This window comes from Polychytrium aggregatum (genome assembly GCF_025602895.1).
Source record: "Polychytrium aggregatum strain JEL109 chromosome Unknown BJ171scaffold_5, whole genome shotgun sequence".
Lineage (NCBI taxonomy): Eukaryota > Fungi > Chytridiomycota > Chytridiomycetes > Polychytriales > Polychytrium > Polychytrium aggregatum.
In genome coordinates this window covers 630,559-651,868 of record NW_026516207.1, presented here as the reverse complement: position 1 = coordinate 651,868, position 21,310 = coordinate 630,559, and the positions used below count along the sequence as shown (strand labels likewise).

Below are 21,310 nucleotides of genomic sequence, written 5' to 3'. Positions count from 1 at the left end.
ATATGCCCAAATTCGGCCAATCACGTGGATCCAATCAACGACGCGTGCCGCCCTGGCTCTGGCTTTGGTGCGAAAACGAAACGGGGTGCGTCTGTGGGCAGCGTTGGTCCGTTGGCGGCTGCATTGAGGAAGACGGTGGAATATGCAGGAGGTCTCACACGTCCAAAGCGAGACGGGCACCCTGTGTTTGTGCCAGGGTTGTCGCTCTTCTCCGGGTACCGAACACACACCAATCCACCATAGCCAACGGGTGTGTCCAATGAGCCTGGCACTGCGACTGCATTCGAGAATGGATCATGGACACAGGGGAAGGAATGCACATCGAGCCCATGGAGACCCAGATTTGTCAAGTTCTTTGGGCGGTTCCGCCGTCAGAGGAGTCTCCCAAGGCCCAGAACACTGGCGAGTGTCACGCTCGACCCGACCGTCTTGGCGCCGAGTACCACACTTGGTGCGGAGCCGTCTGAATGATCGAATGGATAGCGTCTCGAGACAATGATCCCAAATCAACATGTAATGCAAATGAATCCGAATGGGTACTGTCCGCTTTTGTTCTGAACATGCTGCCACGGTTGGTGTGCATGAGCTGCGAATCCAGGATTGGACGCGTACATCACTCATAGTCGTCGTCGTCGTCGTCGTCGTCCTGGCGATTCATCGATGGTCAGCGAGTACAAGGCCGGCGGAACCAATCATCCAACGCTCTGGTGGGTCTTGTCTAAGAACACCAAGACCTGCTTCTGCGCGCTCGATTGCAATAAATGTACTCACCAGCACTCTCACGAGCCGAGATACTCGCCCTGCACCTTGGCTGGGATCAAAAGAGATTCATGTAAGCCGGTGCAAAGCGAGAGAGACTGCCCTCTCGGCTGCCCTGGCCAGTCCAACTCAGTTGGCTACCCTCCCCCTCCAGTTGCACTCGGCGGCATTTGCACATCGACCTCACACACCTGTTTGGGCGAGAAGGAGAGAGCAATGTGCGCCGTTGGCTGGGATGCGCGACGTCGTCCATGTCTTCGTCGCTGTCGTTGATCATCAGCAGAGGTCGCTTCAGCGGTCTTTCGTCGTCAGAGCGCTGGTTATCACCCGGGCTGACGGGGAGCGCGCTCTTCTCGCCAGACAAATCGCCATCGGCAGCATGCGGTATAACGGCATCGGGCTTGATCGTATAGGTCCGGCGTCTCAGAATTTTGCGGGAATTGAACAAATCTTCGTCATCGTCGTTCTCCTTCTCGTTGAGAATATCGCTAAAGTCCGCCAAGGCATTCGATTTGTCGAGTGGCGCTGATATTGCGCCAGCAGGTCCGCGCGAACTCTCTGATACAGCGATTGCATGGACACTGCTGGTGTTGCTGGTGTTGTTGATGTTGCTGGTGTTGCTGCGATCCCTTGCTCGAGGCGTTCCGCGAGGAACTGCATTGCGGCGAAGAGCAGCACGGCCACGGGCCAGCAGTTGGTTGAACTCTTGTTCATCGTCATCGTCATCATCATCATCACTTTCGACCATCATCGAGTTCTTTGTCTGAGAACCACCATTGTCCGGGCGGCTGGAGGCGCTGCCACGTTTGCTGGCGGACGTCGGCAGCTGGTTCTCATCCGAGGAGCTGTCGGAGCTGAAGATCGATGAAGAGCTTGCCGACGCATTCGACTCGCGTCGTACGGCTTGCGGCTGCTCTTCGACGACTGGCTCAGCGGCTCTCTTGTTGGTATGGAGCTTGCTCATGATAAGCGACTCGTCATCGCGGGGACGAGAGAGGCGCTCATGTTCTTGGGCTGTCTGCTGTCGGAGTATCTCCTCCCGCTCAAAGAAGACCGTGTCCTGCTCTTCATCTTCGTCCGAGTCCACAATGAACTGTGCGCATTGAGCACAGGAGCGTTCGTCAGAAGCCGTGTTGAGCCACACTGGAGTCGTAAGTGAGCGCCGGCGGTCGATCGAGCTGCTCGCATCACGAGAATCGCGTCTCACCTGATCCGATAATTTGGGTTTGTCGGCCTCGAGGTCCTTGTGGGATCGCTTCCGCTCCGATGGTGCGCGGATCTTGCGCTTCTTGGACTTCACCTTCCGCACCAACTCGGAGAGTGGCCGGCCATCCTCATCCAGTGGATCGTCAATAAACTGTTGGATAAGCCGACGGTCGGATTCAATTGTGCTTGTTTCAAGGGATGCTGGGATAATCCATTGCTGGCGTTCTCCTTCAGCTGTGAAAGTAAACGGCATGTGTCAGCATCTTCAGGCCTTGCCCCCTTGCGGAGAAGCATATGTAACATCCGAGATTGATAGCGTAGAGCCAGAGTAGCTGGGAGCGCTTACTGATTCGAAGCTCGAACTTCAGCAGGCGGAGAAGCATACGGAAGACTTGGTTACAGAGCAGGAGATTTTCCTTGGCCTCGTTCGGAGCATCAATTTCTGTGTGTGAATCGCCGTGTTCAGCTGCAGCCGCCTAAACGATTGATCAATTCCTTTACCGTATAGCCGTCGATGTCGCACGTACCAAAGTCAACAGGGATCTCCTGTACCGCTTCAAGGCCCTGCATGAGCTCCAGATACCGTTGGTCGATATCTTCGTGCTGTTCCTGATCTTCGATTACGCGATTAATTGCGCTTTCTCTCCGCAACGACACCGAGACCTTCATGACCTGATCAGAGCACGGCGGAGCGATGCTTAAAACAACTGCGCGAAGCTATGATGCAGTAATACTGTCGCGATCCGACCCAGGCGATCGGAACACCTTGCCCGGAAGCGGAAAACATGTATGTATTGTCTTCACGCCGCGAATAACCATCGAGTGCCTCTCGCCTGGATCAACGATTCCATCAGAACAAAAGTGCTCACCTCCATCAGCCACTGCAGATCCGCCAGATGCTTCTCAGCCAATAGGCCCACAGCAACGCCGATTTGTTGGCTGGGCGTCAGACTACATATTATCGTGTATTGAGAAGTAGGGATACGTTAGCATAGGACACACCCATTTTATAGGCGTGCGTAACTGAAAACGTGGTCCAACTTACCCCGGAAGAACTTCGATCTCGTCGTTGCCGCTGTGCCAGCGATATCGTTAGTACGGAATCAAAGCAGAGATTCACTCGCACAGACTGACGAGGCTTGCTGCACAAGGCCATGTCAAGATCAACCTACTTGATGACATCTGCGCTGTTCACCGTAATCTTGACAGACAGAGTCGCAACGTAAGTTCCAAATGTGCACTCCGACAGGGTCAAAGTCATTCAGCATTTCCATACCGTGTCTTCGTCATATTCGCCGTACTCGATCCGCCGGCAGTCCGTCTTGTTCTTACTGAAGAGCATCTATGCGATTTACGAGAGAACGGGCGGGTCAATGGTGATTTCATGAGTCGCCGCCAATGGTGAAGGGCTGCCGCTTACTGACCTCGACACAAAGCATAGGATATTCTCGGAATCGCTTCATGAAGCGACCGATACAATATTGGATGAACTGGAGCAGCTCACGATGAAATTTGGTGTTGGGAAGGCTGGCGCGCTCGTTCATAATATGGTAGAAAAGATTCATCCTCGAAAGCTACAGGGCCCATGGATTAGCGTACTTTGTGGGCGGTGGGACAGCAAAGAGCCGAACCAATGCAATGATACAGGAAGGTTGGTGACGACAGAGCAGAGGGGCACGACCACTTGGCAAAGCGCGGGAGATAAAGCTATCAAGCAAAGACCAATGCCCAAGCGTTGATGCTCTCACGAAGGACATTGCTTGTGCTCCGCCCAAACCAGACGTACCTTGTAAAAGATGGCCTCTGCCTTGCACTTGACGAAAATACGATGGAACATCGATGTCAACATGTGGATGTACTTGGAATCAAGGTCTTCGTAGTGAGAGAGCAGGTCAAAGTATGTAAAGAGCACATTTTCGTTCGCGAAAGCCTGGTAGCCGGGAGATAGAGTGCAATTAGTCTCTGGGTGGGGGTAGTTATCGTAGTTGGACTGGTGTCGCGGATACTTGCCATCTCGATCTTGTCAAACTGCTGAAGATGTTCTCGAGTAACCGTTTCATCAGAACGGGGTCGGTCTTCGTTCTCTGAGCCGTCTTCGCCTGAGCCCGAGTCGTCTGTGATTGTTGAGGAGCAAAATCGTCAGAATGAAATGCCGTTGGATACTCGCCGACCAACTCACTGATGTCCATGCCTGCGAGTTGGCGGGTTGATTGGATCTCACGAGCTCGCACCCCACATATTCGCCATACCACGCCGCTCCGGGGGCGGATTTTCGGTTGGCTTCTTTTGCCGACGCTTCTTTTTCATCAGAAGGATGTTTGACTTTGAATAGCGCTCCATCAGCTTTAGCAACATGTGAACCGTTTCGATAAGATTCTGCAAGAATCTAGGGTCGTCGTCCCGAATTAGTCATCGTGCAGGTACAGCGCCGAATGGATGCGGGAGGGCTTTGATATTCCTGCACACCTACCCAACGTTCTGAACCTTGTAGGTTTTCACCATCGCGATGATCAGGTCGATTGTCGATTCTTCGTAGTAAAGGTTGTTTTGGATCACTTCGGATGCTTCCCGATACTCGCTGTTCTCGCTGTTTGCCATAAGATCGAGCACTTGGAACTGTCCGCGAGCCGTCAGTTCCACGAGATTGCCCAGTTGATCAATTGCTGCAACCCGGTTCTGCGTCCATCAAACACATACCATACTCCGGAGACAGCCCAAGCATACACTAACTTCGGTCCATTTCTGAACAGACAAAAGCGTGTCCATTAGTGACGGTCGAGTCGTTTGCTCGACTGCAGCTGGAACTACACTGTGGGTTCGATGGTATACCTTGTCTTCTTGATACTGATTGATATATCGAAAAAGAAACATCAGCCCACGCACGTTGACCATGGACGAGACCATGTCAAAATCGATGGTGAGCGAGCCGTTATCGCCGGGCCGTTCTTTTTGCTACAGTTGTGGTTGCAGTGCGTTAATATCGCACTCAGAAGCACACTTGAGGCTAGCTACCAAACATCACCGTCGTCCAAGGATGAGCGACAGATAAGGTGGCAATGCAGCAGAATACCCACCTGCATCAGGCCGCTGATCGTGCGTAGAAAGAAGGAGCAGATCCAAATCAAGCGTGGGTAATCTTCCGTCTGGATCTTCTTTCGCTCCATGTCCATTTCTCTCTTGACCGACATGACGAGAACTGCATATATGACAAGATGAGGATCGATCTGCGTTCATCACAGGATCTGCAGCGGCTTTGAGGGCGTCACAGCACTTTGCGACAAAGTCTTACAGTTGAATCCGCTCTCGAGGAATGCTTGAGCGAGATCTCGATAGATTGTTCGCGCTTCCTGACTGTGAATCGGCCGAATTCGGTTGTACTCATCCTGTTGCGAGGACAATTGTGAGCATATATTGGTGCCCGTTGGGCAGACAGCACAATACGATGACAGACCACCAAGTTTGATCGGAAGCCCCTTCGTCGCGGCAATGATAATGGGCTCTGGCTCGGCCATCTTACCTGCGGTACTTGGTACCTGCGTTTGGACACCCTTCTCTTTTCCTTCTTTCCAGCATCGAGTGCATCGCCGATCGACGTGATGGCTTGAGAGACGTTGTGAATATTGATACGCTTTCCATCCTACCTCATCAGGCGAGAAGGAGGTGAGTGCGTTGGCGCGGCGGTGGTCAAAACAGCGCCTCAAAAGTGTGCTCGACTGTTCAATACACAGCCGTGAGCCATCAGCCAACGACCACTCGCCCTGTCGATTAAATGAGATGCGACGCCATTGCGATCATGCGAATCGATGCATACCGATGAGTTGATTGTGACTGTTCCGGCAAAGCGGGAACGGAATCCCGAGGCCTTGAGCTGCCGCTCTTGCAGCTTTCGCTCTTCGTCCTCCTTCCTGGCCAAATCCGCAAGGATGCTCGGTGGTTTGGGGGCTGGCAACGCCTGTTGGCTTGCCATTCCACCTTGGGGGGCATCTGCGGCCTGAAACAACAGTACAATACGGACCTGGGTCAGATTAACTGCAGATGATGCAGGTGTCCCGAGGACAACATGGTCCATGGTCACTGATTGCTACCTCGGGAAGGTCGCTTGAGCGAAGAATGTCGTCGGGACTGCGCTCGAGAAAGATATGGAAAAAAATTTCGAGCAGGAGTGTATTCCATTGAACAAACTCGGGCTCGTTCGAAGATCCGGCCATCGAGACCAGAAAGTCCATGATGCGACTTTCGCGGAGGGCCATGAGCATGCGTTCCTGTGTCATATAGAGCACCGCGAGAGTGTGAATGTCCGGCCGGATACCAAAGCGTCTTGTAGCCTATCGACTGCGGAGTAGGCAGCAGCAGGTTCGCTACCGCCCAGTCAATACCAGTACCTGGACATTGGATCTTAGATGGATTTCCGTTGAGGCGGTGATGCCCACATGGTAGTCCTTGATAGCGACGATGTTCCGGATCAGGAGCAGCACAAGGCGGATCTTGGCCTGATCTCGCTCGCTACGTTCTCTGGAAAACCCAAGTCCGAAGATAAATATCAGGCCCAGGAAGCGTCCTTCTGGGCAGTGACAGGCCGTGTGCTTACCGCACATTCGTGCTGAGCAGCATCACCAACTCGCTCAGGATCTTCGAAAGTACAGATACATCAGCGAGTGCCTCCTTGTAGGTTTTCAGAATGCTGACTTGCAGCGGAGCGTCGGCGATATCTTCAGATTCCAAGGGCCAGGTGATGGGTACCAATATTTCGACTGGGCCGAGCCACGTAATTGACCATTCGGTCATCAACCATCAACCATCAACCATCAACCATCAACTATCAACCATCAACCATCAACCATCAACCATCAACCATCAACCATCAACCATCAACCATCAACCATCGACTTCATAGGGAATGTGCAAGTTTAATCCATTTCCGATGTAAACTCACCAATCGCCATGTTGACCTTGCTTTCATTCGGCTTGTCGATCAGCAGGAGCGGTATCAAGTCTGTCTTGAGAATCTGCCAGCGCCCGAGTGCCGTTGCAACCACTCGCCGCTTCGCCAATTCGTCTCGTCGCAGGTATCGCTTGAGATCTCGAAGGCACTCTTTCAACGACACAGCAGAGCTTTGTCAGCAAGCGACGCCGGTGCTGGCTCGGCTGCGTGAAGCTGCTCCTTCATCGACTTTGCAGACCGGGAGATGCCAGCGCTTACCCAAGGCCTCATCTCCGGGTCGGTAGACCTTTCCGGCGTCGGTGTCTTCAAAGCCGCCAAGAGCCGAGCATACCGATAGCACTCTGTTCTCGAGCAGCGGATCTTCGGGCAGGTAGTCCTCCGGAAACAGATCGGACAGGTCCATTGTCGGTGCGGTGCCGGGGAGACGAGCAGCCGCAGGAAGCAGCCAGATCGAACGCAGGCTGGGTCTGGGTCCGGGCCTGTCCTTGGCGGCCATTTCCTATTGCATCCCGCCATTTCGCCCGAAATGGCAGGCCGAGAGCCGGCTGCTTGCCCTCCTCCACAATGGCTGTCTTGGGCACCATAAACCAGGCTTTCCGCTTGGCGTGGCGGGTATGCGGGACCTGGATGCATATCCACAGGCTCGGCAATATCGCTTGGCGGTGTGTGTTGGATATCGCCGGGGCCGAGTCAGTGCTTGGGATTTCTTGGCGCTGGACCGGGCCTCTCTGTGTGAGCCACAGCCTCGGCGAGAAGGAACACCGCCCTGTCCATCGCCAAGGCGCAGCCAGCACCTCGCCCAGGCTCCGTCTGCTTGGACTCGGTCCAGCCCAAGCATCGCCATCGCTGCACCGGCCCCGTCCTCATCACGAGCGACATACTCGTCCGTACCATCCCTCGTCTTTGCTCTTCTACGCATTCGTCCTCCATTGTGGGTCCATGAACGACGACAGAAAGCCCCCGAGACGCCAGCAAACCCCACACCGGCTCAACCTCCATCCGTCGCAGAAGCCCAGATTCGATTCCCAGCGCCAAGACCGAAGCTACTCGGAGCACCTCGATCGGCTGCTTTCCATCCTCCTGGGCTTTCAGAATGTCAACTGCACCACCCTGTCGTACCGCTACACCCCTGCAGCCATCGCAGCCACTCGAGCCAAAAGGCTGCATAATCCGGCAACATCAGCCGTCCCCAATGCCGAGCTGCTTCTGGAGGTAGCCGGTGCTGTGGATCCGGAAGCTAAACCAAAAGCCTCGAATCTATGGAGAGTATGGGTCAGCACGAGTGTGATGGCCAAGCTGATGTTCCTGAAAACCCGCTGCATCAATCGCAGCGAGCTATTTGTCACCAACTCGGAGTTTGTGGAGCTGGTCCTTGACCTGCACGAGCGTTTGATAGACGACGCTGGAATAGAGGATTTGCTGGAGCCGTTCGAGGCCCCCGATTCCCTGTGTCTGCTCGGAGACAACGACCATTTCGAATCCGATGTCTCGTCAGTCGCGGCGCACTCCGACTCGTCGTCAACACTTTCGGCTTCAAGCGAGACGACGTCTTCAAGCATGTCCCCGCTTGTTGCGTACGATGGCCTGTTGTGCCCATCCAGCCTGCTGGTCGGATCCAATGCAATTGTCAGCACCCGCATACCCCTCAACAACACCTGGTCGCTCTGGCTGCCGGGCAACAACCAGCATGTCATCCCTATTGACGTAGCTCAAGAAGCAGTGCATCTGTTCTTTGATGTATGTCCTTGCGCCTTTAGCTGCTACCCTGGGTTTGCATTCTCCGACCGGTGCATTCCACGGCGACAGCGCCTCGTTTCCCGCGCAAATTTCGCTGACGGGCTCGTCGGCCTTGCATCGGCTCTCCCCGATTCCAGAATGTCACTGGATACTACCTCCCCTCAGGTCTTCTGTACAAGCCACAAGTTCTTAGGATGTGGGACCAACTTCCAGACTTTCTGCGCTTTTCAATAGTCGTTCTTGGACTGGCGCCCGTCGCCCCGGATCCTGTGAAGCTTCAGATCATCAAGCCGTATTACTTTCACGCCAGAGACCTGACCTACAAAGCCTTGGACAGTCCGAGCATCGAGTTGGTGCAGAGCTTGATACTGCTGAGCCGATATGCCAAACGTAAGTATGAGCCATTGGGGCATCGGTGCGTAGGCTTAAAGTGCCACTGTATTATCGACAGCCCATCCCTGATCGATTCCACATCAACTGACTACATCAATGCCTTTGCCTGGCGAACCCACAAACTCGGCGTCGGCGTGCACTTCGCAGAGTTCGAGGATCGTAAGTATCCTGCACTTCCTGGAGCCGAGGGTCTGAGCCGAGGGTCTGAGCCTGGTTGCTGACACGCCCCTTCTCGACCTGGCACGAACGTGCCGCGGTCAAAGTGGATTCCCAGTTTCAGATCGTCGACCTGGCTGTTCGCGCCGCCAAGTACATCGGCCTCGACCGTCCATCCTCGTACCGGTACCAGCACTGGATAATGGCCGAGCTCGCCCGCCGAGCATGGTACCAGTGCTCCTACTTTACCCTCTTCAACGGATTCAGACATCAGCGGCAGCTCTCAATCGAGGACCCAAATCTGCTCAAGCCCGAGATTCCCAAGCATGACATGATCTGGTACAACGATAGTATTGATCTCAGCTTGCTTGAAATCATTCCCGCCAGCGCCAGCACCTCGCTGCCAAACTTTGCCGCCGATGTGCTAAGATTTCTCCAGATTGAACGAAAGGGGCTCGAGTTCCTGTCGCTCTTTAACGGTGGGCCTATTACTCCCGAGCTCTATGGCGACCAATATGAAGCACAGCTTGCGTTGCTCGCCGAGTACAGAATCTGGCAACAGGAGCAGACCCAGCAGCTATGGGACTGGTATGGCAAGCAGCCAGAGTGGATGCGCGACATGGCGAACTCATTCAAGCTCACCGGCCGTGAGATTGGCATCGGTGCCATCGAAATACTGCATTGGAATCTCCTCTTTCACGGCATTATTGTGCTTGTGAACTACCCAGCCATGATCGAAGGTAAATCCATGCGGCTGTCTTTCTCGGACACTCTGTGCCCGGCAATTCACAGTCACGGATGTAGCCCGGATGTAGCCCGGATGTGCGTGGTAAAGCGTCGCAAGTGCGAGTGTTTCGATAGCACTGAAGAAACTCACGGACTTACTTGAACGCTTTGGATCGATTCCGATGTCTGCTATTGTACTGGCAGAACTTTGGCTCTATCCTGATGCCACTGTAGATACGCTGCCGTCGCTCAGACGGTGTCTTGAAGCCTCCAAGAGCGCGAGAACACTGATGATGATTTTGAGTGCCCTGGAGCCAACATCAAAGGTGTATGTTTGCCTCCCAAACAAGCATGTCGCGGTTGTAGTTATGGTAAGAGCGCTAGATGTGCCTTTGTCGACAACACAGCCATGCAGAGAAGGGAGGGGGAGATCAAGGGAGGCATCGACAGAGCGCAATCCGCACATGGTGGATGTGATGAATACCCATGTCGAAATGATGGAGCGAGCGTAGTGGTCATCTGGGCTTTACTCATCTCTGGCTCCTCGACAGGTCTTGACCCTTACTCTGCTGTTTGAGCCGCCAAGAGAGCATCCAGAGAGCTACTTTTATGCGTGGCCGCTCGTCTGCATCGACAAGCATCTGCTCCAGTTTCCAGTGATCCATCAACTGATCAAGCAGTTTGAAACGTACGCGATCGATTTTTGCACTCGTCCAATGACCCGTCTGCGACTGGACGACTCGATCGACCCAAAGCTCAAGGTCGGCCGATTGCTGGAGTACCGCACGCCAATCGGCTACTTTGCGAGTATAGCGCTTGGTCCATGGGTCCCGCGACATCCTCTCGATAAGATCCCAGGGCCAATGCCCATTTAGAGACACGCCGCTCTTGCCCTGCCAGTCACCTGTGGCTGGATATGCATCCTGCATCGAGCCGCGCATTGCCGCTGTCCTCGTCACCATCACTGCCCATATTGTCACTGCCCAAGGGCTCTACCCTGGCTTCTATCATATACATTCGTTGCAATCGACGGATTTCCAACCCAGAGCGGCGCCGCGGACGTAGCCGGCAGCATGATTGCGATGCGCATGTTGATCATCGTTCACGGATGCTGAGCGGTTGTATTCGCTATCATGCCATCGGGGAGTGCCGTCGATAGCGAATTGAGGTCACAGCATCCCAGGTAGCGTTCGAGTTCACTCGGCTGGGACAGCCATCAATCTCCATCGAACAGCATCCAACGGTCCGTCTGCTTATTTCTTGCCGGAGGGCTTGGAGACCTTGGGCTTGGTCTTGGCAGGGGCCTTGCGCATATCAATCTTGGTATGGCCGCCGTGGTTCCAGGACAACAGACCCATGTACGGATTCACATTCCAGTGCAGCGACAGACTTGCGTTTGCGTTTCTGTTTGGCGGGAACGGCGGCAAGATCGTCAGCCCAGACGTTGCCCGCGGTGCTTGAGAATGAATCCGCCCTGCAGTTGATGGCAACGCACAGAGAGCATCAACTCACTCGATGCGATCGTTCAGGGCAATCAGATTGTACTTCTGTCTCTTGTCTTTGAGCTTGATGTAGGCATCCTCCTTGCTTGTGATGATATCGTCCCAGATCGTCACCTGGTTGGGGGACTACGGAGAGGACCTCGTTCAGCACATTTTCTGGCCACCGGAGGACTCCCGGTCAAAGATCACTGATGCACGGGCCTACATAATCCTTGGTGTCAAACTCCGCGACCAGATAGGCAAAGACTTGCTTGGTGTTCCAGTTGAAGAGCGGGGTGAGATCTGAAATGCCACACACCGACAAAACAGCGACGCAGCGGCTTGTTAAAAATACAATCCTGGTCTGAGCATGTCTGGCTCGAAGCCAATGCGTCCATTCCAGAGTGATCCTGCACACCCATGATGGAAGAGCCGGGACTGATGCGACTCTGGATGTCGGCAGCACCATGGCAGCACCATGGCAGCGGACATTGCGCTACATGCGAAAGAGCATCGAAGAGGACAGGATCGATGTGTTTTTATCAACAGCCTTTGCCCGGACGCTTACCGGCCTCAAGGTTGAAGGAAAGGGTGGCCAGCTGCTCGCTCTTTGGCGAGTAATAGCTGTCCCGACCGATTTTGCTGTGCACCAGGCCGTGCGGCGCCAGGTCCAAGAGCGGGAGTGAGCGTTGGGGACATATGCGCCGATGAGGCAGACCCGTCGATGAAGCTGGACAGAAAAAAAAAGGCGGCCAGCCAAGAGGATTGCTGCCTGCCGATTGCAGCCGGACGCATCTGAAGAGACCATCCTCTGGAGAAACACAGGGCGACTCACAGCTGCACATGGTTGACGCTGACGTTGATCTCGGGGGCTGGGGTCCATCGCAGCATCAGCTCGGACGTTGCCGCGACGATGGCAACCACCGCAAAGGCCACCGACAGGAAGGTGGCAAATACATTGTTGGCTCGCTGCTGGATTCCGTACATGGCCGTCGGTGCTGGCTGGAGGAGATGGCGGATCAGGGCCGGGCTGGGAGGGCGCTGTAGCTGCCTCCTTGGGTCGGGTCGATGACGAGGAAGGCGCCGAACCCCGAGGCTGGATCCGGCTCGGCCCGCCTTCGATCCAGCCGCATCCCGCGAAACGCCTTGCACCCAGGGCCGCCTCGGTTGCTGTTCGCCAGCCGACCCACATCCAACCTGCACCAGCATACACCGCACCGCACCGAACAGATACGCCGGCCGCCGTCGAGCACAGACCCCACGTCGCATCAACTCAAGACCCACCAAATATCTAGCCTTCCTCCCGCCGCCGCGGTTCTCAGAAAGCACCATCCATGTCTGGATCACTCCCAACCGACTATTGCCCTGCATTCGCTCCATTCTTTGGATTCGCCGGAGCCGGCTTGGCCATGATCCTCTCGGCCGTCGGCGCGGCCTATGGCACCGCAAAAGCCGGAGTCGGCATCGCTGGAATAGGCACCTTCCGGCCTGATCTGTAAGTCCTGTTTCTCGGCCGTGCAATGGGGTCGGCGTTACCGCGGAAGATGCTTCAGTGGGCGTGGTGTTTGGTCGACTGGGCAACCGGCCCGGGTGGACGGGCGGTGGTGATGGCTGCGGTGAGGAGCCGCATAGACCAGCCGATAAAAATGCCCTCGCTCGGCAAAGGTCGTAGTCACATATCGCTTGGAGTATCGCGGTTTTGATAGCGCGACTCGCATCGGCAGCCCCGCCTCGTCCTTGCACACAGTTCCTTGCCCCCCCCCCAGATATCCACCAGATATGGGTGGGTATCTTTGACGCCAGGCTTTTGGGTTGACTGACTTTGTCTCGAATGCAGAGTTATGAAGTGTCTGATCCCCGTCGTCATGGCCGGTAAGCAAGCGATTTCGTTGGTCGCGGGAGGGAGCGACCCGTTCGCCCGCTCCTGCTCCTGTCGACCCGCTCTGGTCGCCAGAGGCGGGCGCTTTGCTGGCTTTTGGGAGTCCAACTCGCACTGAACTGGAGAGAAATAGTGTGCTCAGCTAGCATCCCCATCGCAAGTACAGCCAGCATCGGGTTGGACACTCTTGGATGCGCGACCGCCTCTGGGGAGTTTGCTTCGATTCACGCAGCATCTCTGGTTGGATGAACTGGCTCGCTCACAGATACTCCCCCACGATTATACGCCGAAACACAGGTATCATTGCCGTCTACGGTCTCGTTGTCTCGGTCTTGGTGGCCAGCTCACTCAGTCCCACGGAGCCCTACTCGCTCTTTGCATCGGCGGTGCACTTGGCATCGGGCCTGTCGACCGGCTTTGCCGGCATCGCTGCGGGCTACGCCATCGGTGTCGTTGGAGACGCGTGTGTCCGAGCGTACATGTATCAGCAACGTATCTTTGTGGCGATGGTGTTGATCCTTATCTTCGCCGAAGTCCTGGGTCTGTACGGGCTGATTGTTGCGCTGATTCTGAACACCAAGGCCAAGAGCAACTGCTAAAGAGAGCGCGATTTGTCAAGCTGCGCAAGCAGACAGTCGGGCCGCCGGAACGGCAGGCATTGAGACGGCATCACCATCGGGATTCGGCAGTGGATTTTCAACTGATGTTACAGAGACGGCACCCGGCACCCGGCTTAGCGACCGAGTAAAAGCCACGGCTCGCAAGTAACGAGCGGCTTGCAGCGGTTGTGGGCTGCTTCCCCTCCCCCCGTCCGTGGTTGTGGCATAACTTTCATCAAATACATTAGCCCGCTTGGGCACGTTATCGATTCGCGGGGGTCATACGACAATGCCGACATGGGGACCAAGAGACATTGCTCTTGGAGATTTTGAGGACGAGGCCGCTCTTAGGGAGACTGTAGATCCCCTCGCTGCCCGAGAAATCACTGCGGTAGAGCCAATTGTGATCGGGCTGAGGAGCATGTATATTCAGAGCTAGGGACGAACGGGCGAGCGACTGGCGTGCTTTACGGAGAGAGTGCTCCGTTCTAACACTTGAGAATGCCAGAAAGACAACTACGATTGCTGCGACGAATACGCGTATCGCGGCTCATAGTCCGCCAAAGATGTCATCAATCTCATCACGTTTTGATGCGGAGCCCTTCTTCTTCTTGGCAGTGGTATGATCGGCTGTGGTTTTGGCGGACTTGGTACCAGCTCCTGCCGGCTTGTGGGCCGCGACAGTCGATGCAAGGGTGTGGCCGCCCGACTTTGACTTGGATAGCGGGTGTTTTGCAATCGGAGTAGTAGTTGCAATAGTCGCAGCAGCAGCAGCAGTCGTCGTCTTCAGTGCAGTGCCTATGGATTTAGATGGTTTGGCAGATCCACTTGTTGCAGTCGGTTTCGCTGCGTGAGTAGATTCCGTCGCCACCACAGCGTGCTTGATCTTCTTGGCGGTCGTCAGCCGCGGCAGTGCCTGTTCACCTGAGACAGCATCAGTCGATTTCCGCTTGGTGCCGACAGCCCCCGGGACTGAGTCTGGGTCGACTTGAGTTGCTGGTGTCTCGGATCCCGGGCCAACGGGAGCGATGGAAGTCTCGATTGGCGACAGGCTGGTCGAGAGACTTCCCCAAAATGCATCCGATATGGTCGCTGTGGCCAGCATTTCGACTTTTGGGTGTTCATGAGCGGTGTCGTTGCCCAAGCGATCTGCATCATCTGCATCGCTCCGGTCAGCTCCGTTACTGAGAAGGTCGAGATCCTGGCTGGTGTGGGTGGCCGAGGCTGACAACTCAATGCCCGACGACTCCCCGATCGTTTTCAGAAGCGTGGGCTTGAGATGCGCCTCGTAATTCATATCTTTGGACTGGCTGGGCAGTTTCTGAAGGGTCAAAGGACGAAAGAAAGTTTTGGCTGGACTGAGTTGGCGCATCCTCCACAGCAAACGATAAGCGAGTGCTAGCACACTGGAACGAATGGGCAGATATGATGGACCAGTCGGCGTGAGAGGAGCTAAAAGAAAACAGGCACAGCAAGGGACAATGTGGACAAGCAATGGCGAAAAGGAGGAGGGCCCTGCATCGCGAACTTACGGGAAGATACTGGATCCAAGAATAGACGAGGTCATAGCAATTTCGCAGTTCGCACAAGAGATGGCGGCCGAGGATGTGGAGACGAGCCAGCGAACTCATCGCAATAAGACACAAGGGCATAAAGTACGTCTGTCGAAGCACCGCTTGGAAGTGACTGCCAAAGGCGGCAGTGGATTTCCGGGTGAGCAAGGGTCGCGGGTTAACAATGTCGGTTTGAGCGGCTCGAGTAGCGTGAGGCAGAAACAGGACAAGCCACGATCGATAGGGTGATTAGCTCAATGAGGCACTTGCAGAGCCAGACGACTTACAGATAGGTATCCTCGGAGCACTCCAAGAGCTAGGTATTTTCCAGCAAGGTCGAGCAGCGGAGTGCGCCAAGGTTAGAAGTGCATGCGCGGCGTCAGCAATTCAACAAGAGTACAGGCCCAGGAAGATTCGACGATCGAACAGCGAGAGACGGAGAAGGAGAAACCACCATGATGGGGACAGGCGGGAGAGTATTTGGCTTGCCATGGACGACATCATCAGCGACATCATCAGCGACATCATCAGCGACATCATCAGCGACAGGCCTCAAACCTTTTGAATCAGCTTGTAGGATCCGACCATCCGGAACAACGTAAAGGCCAAATACCGGCGCGAGGGGAAAGCTTCCCAGCTCTGTGTCTTTTTGCTTCCAGGGCGGATTGCAAATGGCAGCACCATTTGTTAGCTGCATCGCCGGCAGCAGCTGCTGGCGATGGCCGAGGAGACGCTTGTGCCTTGCCCTCGTGGCAAAGATCGCAGTCAGAGAGGGAGAGGGAGAGAGAGAGAGGAGGAAGGGGGGGGGCCTTACTTGTTCGGCTGCATCACATCCAGAGCGTCAGCCAGCAGTTTCTCGAGTCCCATTGCCTGGAGCCTCCTCAGATATTTTTGAACCTGCGAGGAGAGTGATAGTGGCGATGGTAAGGAGGCAAGTTGCATTAGGGGTGGCCCTCTGAGCCGCGCTGGCAATCCGAACCAGGATATCCGGGCTCGGGTTCAAGTCCAGGTTCAAGTCCAGACGACTATGGGTCACTTGACGGGCTGGGAAAGGGACGCTGGCCACGGCAAGTGCACACCTACCTCCAGGAACTTTGCCAGGTATGTCGTCCCTCGATGTTGCTGGCGGTTCTTGTAGATCATTCGATCGATGATGATATGCTCCTGCCGCAGGTCCTTGCGTCCGAGGGTCCGTCGAAAATAGCTCAGTTGATAGACCAAATCGTTTTCAAGGACAGGCGGGAGAAAAGTCTGGACGGAGGAGCGGGCCACTGTGGGCACCAGAGGCGGTGCAGGCTCGCAAGCCGGATGCAGGTTCCAAAAGTCTTGGCCTTCGAGACAGTTGGTGGGCAACTTGGGCGGTCGTGGTTGGCGCTTTGGACGCATGATTTCACGGGACGGAGATGGAGAGATAGAGGTAGAGATGGATTTGGCGACGGGGTGCAAAGAGAAGTTGAGGAGTCACTGTCTGCGAGACGGTGTGCGCGGGAAGCAGCGATCGATTGGGACGACCGAGGATACAAGATCGAGGTAACAATCGAGCGGAAGGACAGTCCTGGGACGTGTCCAAAAAAAAAAGATTCGGTCCTGTTTTGGGACGGGGCTGTCACTTACTCTGGATGGATGCACGCCCATCGATCGTTCACTATGACCTGCGAGCGTGTCCAAGGAGAATGGAACTGTGATTGCATTTGGGAATGCATCGTGGAAGCAAGGAAAGGGATATGCACCAAGCACACGGCGATTCAGATCCGTCAAGTCCTTTCAGAAGTTTCCCCCCCCCATCGCCAGAGACACCCACCAGACACATCCATTTTCAAGATCCATGTGCCCTCAGTGAACCAGTTCACCGACGACCAAGCAGGTCAAATCGTCTGTCATAGAGTCAGTCCGCTCCATACAGTCAGTCTGCTTCAATGCGGAGAGAGTGTGATTCACACACACATACACTCAGAGGGCTAATTTTGCGGGTCATTTTCGTGCCCGAACTGAGATCGCAATGATGGACATGTATTTAGGGAGTCCAGGTACCAACAATGGTGGACATGATAAATAAGAGAGGAACTGGGGAGAGGGAAGGAGGGAAGAGGTGGGGATCGAGAATTGGGGGGGGGGATCGGGAGTGGATGTGATGAGTGCAAGCAGAACAGCACAGGGCACAGGGGGGGGGAAATGCAGCCGGCGAGCGGTAGTCATAGTAGTGAGTGAACTGAAACAGCAAACTACTTTGGAATCGGGTCAAAGGAATCAAGCAGGAGAAGGAGAAGAGCACAAATAAAAGTACACAAAGAAAGCAAATCGATGCGCAAAGCAGGCATCAGACTGGTCTACGCAAAAAAAATAAAAATAACAGGGCAAGCCGACTCAGGCAGATCGCATGAGTCTTTGCTGCTGTTGCATCAATCGAGGGCAGGGGACAGCCAGCAACGAAGGCATGTAATGTAGCGCGGCGTCCAGGAGCAGTGTGATGGTTGACCGGCAGATTTGGCCAGTATAGATAGATGGCAGAGAGGGCGATGGCAGACAGAAAGAGTGAAGTTCTATGCAGGAAAGCAGAAATGGTTTGTGGCAATGGAAGGCGTCAAGAATGAAAAGGAAGAAAGCGAAGAAAGGATAAAGAAGGGAAGGACAGATATATGTAGGCGGTCTAGAGGGTGTCGGGCCAGTGCGAGCGTGAAGCGAGGCGGGAGAGCGGGCGAGCGGGCGAGCGGCCACAGGCTCTATTTCTTCTTGGCTTCGACTTCGACAGCGGCGACGGCGGCAGCGGCAGCGGCGGCTTTGGCGGGCGAGCCCCAGATATTTCTATTGCGTTCCAGGCCTTCCTGAACCTCGGGCATCGGCTGCCACTCGCAGAGGGCTTCAAACAGAGGGGCAACGATGAACTCGATGAAGGACTTTTGGCTGGAGGCTGGGTTTGTTGCAGATGGTGCGTCTCGGTTGCAGAAGGGGGAGATCGGGAGACCGTGTTGCTTCTCCTGGTCGCCTTGGCTGAAGAATTCTTCGGTTATGCGCTTGATCCACTCGCAGTAGATCGGCCAGGACTTTGTCGGATTCGAGACATCGGCACATTTCATCAGCCTGGAAGACACGCGGAGCGCAAGAAGGCAAGGAGAGGAGAGGAGAGGACAGGAGTCAGAGCACGTATCGCATACGCAGCCGCACAGACAACGACATCGGGCTCGATGGATGGTCCATGTATGGCAAGAAGGGACACTGTCGTTAGGCAGGGAAGAACAAGCAGCCCAGAGGGCGAAGGCACTTACATCTGCATCAGGAGCGACTTGTCTTCGCCCGAGGACAGCGGATCAAAGCCACCGCCATTGACGACCTTTTTTTTGAACATTGTCAGTAGCGAGAAGTGTTGGCTGAGGTCGGTTGCCAGAACCATGGCAACGATGTGATCGCGGACACCCTTGAAGACCTTGCGGTCGAGTTTGCCCAAAAAGTTGCATTCCTTGCGCATCAGGACCTCGAAGGCCGACGCACAGTGGTGGTTTTCCAGGACAGAGCGGTCGTTGTAGAGCAGCGCTCGTCGGTCGTTTGTTGAAATCAGGAAGTTGTTGTTGACTCCGGGGTGGTCATAGTCGTGGACAGCTGCGGCAACAAAGAGTGCCAAGATCTCGAGATCGGTGAAGAGCTTTGTGATATTGGGCAAGCTGATGATGTAGTTGATGCAGTGGAGCACATCGGTAGCGTGAATCGAGTTGTGGTCTGTGGAGCGATACGATACGATTAGGATGCGATTGGGGGGGGGCAGGGACCGAGGCAGCAATGTAGGCAACGATGTGCGCAGAAATGTAGGCGACAATATAGGTAGTAGTGTATACAATGACGTAGCCACAGTGGTTGTCGCAAGGCTGGCGGGTGGCGAATGACTCACATGTCAGATCGGCATGATAGCCCTCCTCGATCGTGGAGATAAAGCGCAGGAACTTGTCCATCGGGAGCGCAAGCCGGTTCATAATGCCTGTCTTGGTAACCAGGTGGTGGGTCATCACCATCAGGGGTCGATCCATCGTGGCATTGGCAAAGTCAAAGATCGGGAAGTTGAACTCGCCGATGCGAGAAAGCAGCGGGAGAGTCTGGGCGGTAAAGTACATCGTGATGTCGATCTTGGCGAGGCTGCGGGGCGATGTTGTGACGGGCGAGTCCGTGGCACTGCAGGTTTCATCGGACGACGAGTCGGATCGGCTGCGGCGTTGGAGCGAGGAGGCGCTGGTGCGATCAAAGCCGCCGTCGGACTTGCCACGGGTGGCGATTTCGTTGAAAAGCCATTTCTGCCAAGAAGCGGACGCATCAGTACACGAGCATCAGGCGATGGATGGTAGGGAGGAGCAGGCGAAGGACGATGAGGCGAGCAACAAGTATGCGACAGAGCTGCGGGCAACAGAGCCGGTACGGCGCAATTCAAGGGGCAGCGGATGTCCAAAAAATAAGAAAAATGGGCCGAGCCATACACACCTCTTGCTCGGGATCGACCTGGACGTGGCCCTGCTTGACTTGCTGGTCCAGATCCGGGGTCAACAGATGCTGCGAGTTCAGGCAGCTCATGATCATGTCCAGGATCTTGATGTGCTCGCCGGGGATCATGGGGCTAGCCATCAGGTACTTGAGGCCATAGATGGCCTTCTCGAGGGGCGAGTCGAGGTCGGCAAGGCGGGACGAGTACTTTTTCTGGAGACCCTTGAGCTGGTTTTGGAGCTTGATGTTGATCTTCAGGAAACGCTGGTCGCTGAGGAACTGCAGGCGCATGCCGCGCTCGACATCGTACGAGACAAAGCCAACAACAACACAGGCGAGGGCGAGGGCGATGCTCGAGGAGATGTACTGGTGCGACGGGTCAGTGGTGTTGAGCGGCGCAGTCAGGGACAGGCCAAAGACGCTGTACCAAAATGGCGCAACGACCATGAGCGACAGGAGGGTGTACACGAAGCGCAGGCGGAAGAAAAAGGTGCCCGAGAGGATGGCGACGATGTAGAGCGGCGAGGTGAAGGACGCAGGGTAAGGGTAGTCGCTGGGCGAGATCAGGGTGCGGCCGCAGATGATCAGCGGGCCCATGAGCCAGATAAAGGCCACGGACATGACATGGATAAAGCGCGAGAGCGTGCGCTTGGGCAGCTGAAAGGAGAGCAGGAGCAGAGTGGCCATGGGAACGACGCCCGAGAGCAGGACAATGATATCGAGTTTGTTGACATCCCAGAAGCTCTTGGACTGGTTCGCAGGCGAGATCGAGACCTTCCACATGAAGATGGACTGGATGAGCAGCGCAAAGACGATGGCGACGGCAGCAAAGCGGCGCCAGATCTTGAGCATGCGGTCCAGAAAGTAGAGCCGATATTGGTGCTCAGTGCTCTTGTCGATGAAGCTGAGGGTCATGCGGCTGAAGGAGCTGCGTTCCTGGGCGGCCAGGAGATGTGCGTCGAGAGCCTTTCCAAAGGGATCGGAGCGGCTTGTGGCATCGCCATACATGATGGCCTCCCCGGCCAGCTCAATGTCGGTCGAGAGGGCTGAGCCGGAGCGGGTTTGGCGGCCTTGAATGGGAGGGGTATATGGCGAAATGACGTCGCCGCTGGGCAGCTGGTATGCATCGAGGTTGTAGAAGGAAGGGTTGGTCCGCTGGGTAAGCGACGCCCACCAAGTGGGCATCCTTTCGAACATGGCATCGAGGCCGCGCGGGGTCTGCTCCTTCACGGCTTGCAGAGGGTGGATGGATGGGTTCTGCTTGGACGGGACAAAGGTCGGCAGCGAGTCGTGGTGTAGGGCGGCCGGAGGGGCGAGAGAGTTGGCATGCTGAAAGGGCGACAGATAGCGGACGGTCGAGGCCGAGTTGGTAAAGGCGGGTGCCTGGCTTGTTCGAGAGGGGTCGAGGATGACCTGCT

The 21,310-nt window shown here is 55.3% G+C and overlaps 6 protein-coding genes across 6 annotated transcripts; 2 read left to right on the top strand and 4 right to left on the bottom strand.

The window, feature by feature from the left end:
- Positions 1–613: 613 nt before the first annotated feature.
- Positions 614–7,310, bottom strand: BJ171DRAFT_578053 (timeless protein-domain-containing protein; the record flags this gene model as incomplete). The annotated part of the gene is made up of 25 exons (XM_053113856.1): positions 614–646; positions 1,004–1,852; positions 1,967–2,199; positions 2,312–2,407; positions 2,493–2,637; positions 2,835–2,916; positions 3,011–3,040; positions 3,138–3,166; positions 3,242–3,307; positions 3,390–3,539; positions 3,752–3,895; positions 4,018–4,079; positions 4,215–4,351; positions 4,436–4,581; positions 4,663–4,707; positions 4,795–4,917; positions 5,040–5,161; positions 5,255–5,348; positions 5,483–5,602; positions 5,777–5,956; positions 6,051–6,227; positions 6,348–6,477; positions 6,554–6,716; positions 6,899–7,057; positions 7,166–7,310. The coding sequence occupies 25 exons, from the start codon at positions 7,308–7,310 to the stop codon at positions 614–616; spliced, it is 3,660 nt and encodes a 1,219-aa protein (XP_052970324.1).
- A 1,970-nt stretch (positions 7,311–9,280) lies between these two features.
- On the top strand, positions 9,281–10,952 carry BJ171DRAFT_236878 (uncharacterized protein). The gene is made up of 3 exons (XM_053106587.1): positions 9,281–9,933; positions 10,124–10,290; positions 10,471–10,952. The coding sequence occupies exons 1-3, from the start codon at positions 9,396–9,398 to the stop codon at positions 10,792–10,794; spliced, it is 1,029 nt and encodes a 342-aa protein (XP_052970323.1). The 5' UTR covers positions 9,281–9,395; the 3' UTR covers positions 10,795–10,952.
- On the bottom strand, positions 10,946–12,434 carry BJ171DRAFT_490735 (signal peptidase 22kDa subunit). Its single transcript, XM_053109657.1, has 5 exons — positions 12,236–12,434; positions 11,969–12,042; positions 11,627–11,703; positions 11,432–11,547; positions 10,946–11,323 (listed from the first exon to the last, which is right to left on the bottom strand). The coding sequence occupies exons 1-5, from the start codon at positions 12,385–12,387 to the stop codon at positions 11,173–11,175; spliced, it is 570 nt and encodes a 189-aa protein (XP_052970322.1). The 5' UTR covers positions 12,388–12,434; the 3' UTR covers positions 10,946–11,172.
- A 151-nt stretch (positions 12,435–12,585) lies between these two features.
- On the top strand, positions 12,586–14,149 carry BJ171DRAFT_490732 (V-type ATPase). The gene is made up of 3 exons (XM_053109656.1): positions 12,586–12,895; positions 13,238–13,272; positions 13,577–14,149. Exons 1-3 carry the CDS (start codon positions 12,735–12,737, stop codon positions 13,876–13,878), a joined length of 498 nt encoding a protein of 165 aa, XP_052970321.1. The 5' UTR covers positions 12,586–12,734; the 3' UTR covers positions 13,879–14,149.
- A 136-nt stretch (positions 14,150–14,285) lies between these two features.
- BJ171DRAFT_490730 (uncharacterized protein) lies at positions 14,286–16,959 on the bottom strand. Its single transcript, XM_053109655.1, has 6 exons — positions 16,515–16,959; positions 16,246–16,328; positions 15,990–16,083; positions 15,719–15,747; positions 15,411–15,564; positions 14,286–15,199 (listed from the first exon to the last, which is right to left on the bottom strand). The coding sequence occupies exons 1-6, from the start codon at positions 16,815–16,817 to the stop codon at positions 14,429–14,431; spliced, it is 1,434 nt and encodes a 477-aa protein (XP_052970320.1). The 5' UTR covers positions 16,818–16,959; the 3' UTR covers positions 14,286–14,428.
- Positions 16,960–18,151: 1,192 nt separating this feature from the next.
- BJ171DRAFT_419893 (Pde4d2 in complex with inhibitor Npv) lies at positions 18,152–19,531 on the bottom strand (the record flags this gene model as incomplete). The annotated part of the gene is made up of 3 exons (XM_053107409.1): positions 18,152–18,509; positions 18,695–19,142; positions 19,312–19,531. The coding sequence occupies 3 exons, from the start codon at positions 19,529–19,531 to the stop codon at positions 18,152–18,154; spliced, it is 1,026 nt and encodes a 341-aa protein (XP_052970319.1).
- Between the last annotated feature and the right edge of the window lie 1,779 nt (positions 19,532–21,310).